This window comes from Neopelma chrysocephalum, unplaced genomic scaffold (genome assembly GCF_003984885.1).
Source record: "Neopelma chrysocephalum unplaced genomic scaffold, ASM398488v2 Primary Assembly neopelma1_201, whole genome shotgun sequence".
Taxonomy (NCBI): domain Eukaryota; kingdom Metazoa; phylum Chordata; class Aves; order Passeriformes; family Pipridae; genus Neopelma; species Neopelma chrysocephalum.
Genome location: NW_020897863.1, coordinates 452,613 through 457,033, shown reverse-complemented (window position 1 = coordinate 457,033; position 4,421 = coordinate 452,613). Strand labels below are relative to the sequence as shown.

General features: G+C 61.0%; 1 protein-coding gene across 3 annotated transcripts in view; it reads right to left on the bottom strand.

Annotated features, from left to right (window-relative positions):
- Nucleotides 1-351: 351 nt before the first annotated feature.
- Nucleotides 352-4,421, bottom strand: part of REXO1 (RNA exonuclease 1 homolog) — a 45,243-nt gene continuing 41,173 nt past the window's right edge. For 2 of the 3 annotated variants that reach the window (XM_027703057.1, XM_027703058.1), the window contains exons 15-16: nt 3,766-3,886; nt 352-2,859 (exon numbers count right to left, since the gene is read on the bottom strand). In XM_027703057.1, the coding sequence (XP_027558858.1) occupies nt 2,771-2,859; nt 3,766-3,886 (210 nt within the window). In that variant the 3' untranslated portion in view covers nt 352-2,770. The remainder of the gene's footprint in view (nt 2,860-3,765; nt 3,887-4,421) is intronic. The other variant, XM_027703059.1, reaches the window with a different exon arrangement.

Sequence of the window (4,421 nt, the reverse complement as noted above, 5' to 3'; positions counted from 1 at the left end):
TGAGGGGGCAGAGGGTCAGAATCCCCCCCTCTCCTGCTGCCCATGCTGTGGGACCAGCCCAGGGCAGGGGGGTTTCTGGGTGCCAGCACATGTGGCCAGGGTGTGCAGAGCTTCTCATCCCCCTGCACCCCAAGTCCTCCCCAGGGCTGCTCTCCATGAGTTTCTCTCCCAGTCCGTGCTCGTGGCTGGAATTGCCCCCACCCCAGTGCACCGGGACAGCTGAACCCACTTCTCCAGCCCAGGCTGTTCCAGGGAAGCCTGTCCAGGCCCTCCCCAGCTCCAGGATGGCTCCAGCACCCCCCGACCCCAACCTGGCCGCAGGCAGAGCAGTCCCACACGCAGGAACGTGCATCTAGTCAACACCCTTTTATTAAAAACAATTACAAAAAGTTACAGGTTACAGTCGTTCTGTACAACCCAAACAGCTCTTGCCCACCACAAAGCCCCGGGCTGGCAGTGCCAGGGTGCCCACGGGGGTCCCTGGGGAGGCCACGGCAGGACCTGCCCTTCCCACACCCACGGCGTGGCTGGATGTGGCTCTGCTTCCCCACAGAACAGGCAACCTCCCCACACCCCAACCCCAAAAGCCTCATTTTAGGGGGTCCCAGCTGGGAAAGGAAGGGGAAATGGTGGAGGTCCCGTGGCCTGGCAGGATCCCTGCCTGGAGGAATGTCCTGCCTCCCCCGAGCCCAGGCAGTGGGATCAAGCCAAGCAACCAGCTCCTGCCTCGGGGGGGTCCATGTTAGAGTGTTCCAGCTTTTCCAGGGCAGGAGCTGCTGTGGGAGGCCTGGAGAGAGGGGGCTGCCTGTAAAGGAACGGGGGAACCTCGAGGCAAGAGCCAGGTCTGAAATGACGTGGCTGCTCCAGGTACATTCCATGGCTGCAGCCAGGGGTGAAGATAAATGGGGGATAAACACGGGAAAGGAGGCAGAAGCAGGAACAAACCTTCCCTCCCTGGTTAGGAAGCACTGAACTATGTCTCTCCCACGGCCTGGGCAGGAACAGCACCATTCCCAGCAGGACATGGGAGAGGGGGACAGGCCAAGCTGTCCCAAGGCTGCAGGGCTGGATGTGGAGCACTGGGGCAGGGGCAGGGAGCTGCATTCCCAAAACCTGGGGTAAGGAACAGGAGCACAGACGGGCTCAGCAGCAACAGGAACCTTCACAGCCTCCACTTCTCCTGGTGGCTCCAGGAGGATTTGGCAGAGCAGCCCCCTCCTCACTCCGAGGGCAGCAGTGGGATGGGGAGACCCTGCTGGGTGTGCCCACAACAGCCCCTGCAGCCCAGGAGGGGCTGGGGCAGATCTGCCACCCCTGCCCAGGGCACAGAGCCCAGAACATGCTCCCCACGGGGTGGGACAGGCCAGCAGGACGTGCTGGGGACACTCACCACATCCCCAAACCCTGAGCCCAGTGGGGTACAACGGAGTGAGCAGGACCCAGCTCCGACAGGAACCAAAGCCCAGCAGCTCCCAGGCCCCTCTGCCCCCAGAGGGACAGAGCCAGCCCATGGCAGGGACACGGGGACCACAGCAGCCCCCAGGAGACACAACTCCAGTGCCACCAGGGTGGTGAGGGGGTCACTGCTCTGACAACAGGGCAAAACTGCTGCCTGAGCCCAGCTGAGAGACCCCATCCATGGGGGCTGTGCCACTGAGCTCTGCTGTCCCCTGACAGCCCCAGTCTGGGTGCAGGGACCACCAGTGCCACCCAGTCACACCAGGGTGACAGTCACACTCCCAGCAGCTGCTTTTCTGCAGGGGCCAGACAGGCAACAGCGGGGTCCTTTGCTCTCCTTACACCACCCAACGTGTAAACCAGTTTAAAAGGAGGATTTTTCCCTATTGCTTTTGCTCCTGCCTGCACAGAGTCCCTGCATGAGGGACGGGCTGTGGGGAGTCCTGCAGAGGGCCGAGGCCACCCTCAGGTGCAATCTGAGCTGCACCCAAGTCCCCCCAAAACCTTGATCCCTGCACAGCTGGCTGGGGACCTGCTGGAAGCTCAGGGCTGGGGAAGGACAGGGTGCCTGCTCTCCTGCCTGGCTCTGGGAGCTCTTTGTCCCTGCCTGAGCTCTGGGCAAGGTGTGACACCCGTGGCTTCCCTGCAGAACCAGGTGCCAGCCAGCCCTCCCCTGGGTCACAGCACGTGGCAATTCCCTAATCCCACCTTGCTCCTCTCCCATGTGCTGCTCAGAGCCTCCCTCTCCTGCAGCTCCACAGGGTCTCTTCCCAGGTGCCTGATCCTCCCAGCCACACACCAACTCTGCAATCCACTCACTCACAGCTTCCTGCCCGACCTCCTTCCACCTCCCCCATCTCCAAACACTGCGGGAACCAACCAGCTCTGGAGCACAGAGGCAACTGAAGCTACACTTGGAAAAAAAAACAACGTACAAGATCTACCTTTAACTGAACCAAAAAGATCCTTCTGCACATATCCAACCTACCTCTACAAAGCCTCTCCTAGGAACCAACAAGTTCTCCCTGGCTGTGCTACTCAAAACCACCTTGCTGGGCCCACAAGGCAGCTGCTGGAGCAGAGAATGGCTCGGGTGGAGCACGAGGAGGGTCCCAGAGCCCTGCCCGGGCACGGGGACCCACGGGTGTGAGCTGAGCCGTGCCCACAGCAGTCCAGGGGTCCCATGGATGCTGGGAGAGCTGGGGAATGCTGAGCATGCTGCTGTGCACGGGTGGACAGTGTTACTCTGAGCAATTATTGCACTGCTTCACGGAGGTGCAGGAGGAGCAGGAGAGGGACGAGGCGTGAGTCATCATCGCTTCACCTTCGCGTCTTCTCTGATCTTCCACACCATCAGCTCCATGCAGGCCCGGGCGTCCTCGCTGGAGTCGTGTCCTTCCACTGGGGACAGAGAGACAAGGCTGGCACTGACCCCTCTGCTGCACGTGGAAAAGCCCATTTAGGTCGGAAAAGCCCTCCAAGACCACCGAGTCCAACCTTGGACCAAACCCCGCTGCACCCACTAATCCACATCACAACGGGCCACCACTGCCTGCTTTCTGAACACTTCCAGGGATGGTGATTCCACCACTGCCCTGGGCAGCCCGGGCCAATTCTTGACCACTCCTTTAGTGAAGAAATTTTTCCTAATATCCAACCTGAACCTTCTCTGGTGCCTCAAGTTTTGAGGCCATTTCCTCTCATCCTGCCCCTTGTTCCCTGGGAGCAGAGCCCGACCCCCCCCAGCTCTCCCCTCCTGTCAGGGAGTTGCAGAGAGCCAGAAAGTCCCCCCTGAGCCTCCTTTGCTCCACGCCGGGCCCCCCCCCAGCTCCCTCAGAAGTCCAGACCCTTCTCCTGGTGCTCCAGCCCCTGCCCCAGTTCCATTCCCTTCCCTGGACACTCTCCAGCCCCTCAGTGTCCCTCTTGTCGTGAGGGGCCCAGAACTGCCCCCAGGATTTGAGGTGTCAGCACAGGGGGACAGTCACTGCCCTGGTCAGGGAGGACAGAAGGGAACAGGCCACACTTCAAACAGGAAGGTCAATCTGAGTTGACCACAGAGAGGAGGGAGGGCAGGACTAGGCCTTGGCAGAGCCACCCCCAGCCTTCCCACCCCCACTGGCCCCTCCTTGGCCCAGGGAAGGACGCAGAGAGCGCCGCTGCCCCTGGCACAGGGCTCACACTGGGGGGGGCACAGACTGCACGTGGGGAACACTCCCAGGGAAAAAAGATTAGGAGCAGGAGGATGGGAGCAGAGGAAGGCAGAGCCAAGGAGCCTCAGAGGCGGGCCAGGAGCCCCCCAGGCCTCACCGTTGTCCTGGATGATGCGCTTGAGGTAGTCGGCCATCAGCGTGCGCAGGGCCCGCTTGTAGGGCAGCCCCAGGCGGTGGGGGAACACGATGGCAGTGTCCACCACGGTGCCATGGATCAGCTGCAGGAGGGAGGGAGCACCAGAGAAACGGGGTTACTGTCCCACTCCCACAGGAACAGGCGCTCCTTGGCATTGACCAACCTCCCGGCCAGGCCCCGGGGCCGCCAGCAACTCCCAACCCAACCAGTCCTGCAGGAAGGGTGACTCCCCCTTGGAGGGTGCTCTGCCAGGCAGACACCTGCCCCCAAGAGCCCTGCCCATCCCACATCCAGGGTAGCAGAGATTCAGGGCTGACTCAGTTCATGGAACTCGACAGGACAGGTCAGTCCTTAATACCCTGGCCAAGCTGGAATAACTCTCAGAGTCTTTCACAATGAAGAACTAAACTGGGGAACCAGTTGACCTCACAACCTTGTAACAGCCTTTCTACTGCTGCTCAAGATGAAGCAGCTTGATCTAGTGAGTGGCAGCCTGATCTAGAGAATGTCAACCTGATCCAGAGAGTGACAGCCTGATCCAGAGAGTGCCATTCCTGATCCAGAGAGTGCCAGCCTGATCCAGAGAGGGACAGCCTGATCCAGAGAGGGACAGCCTG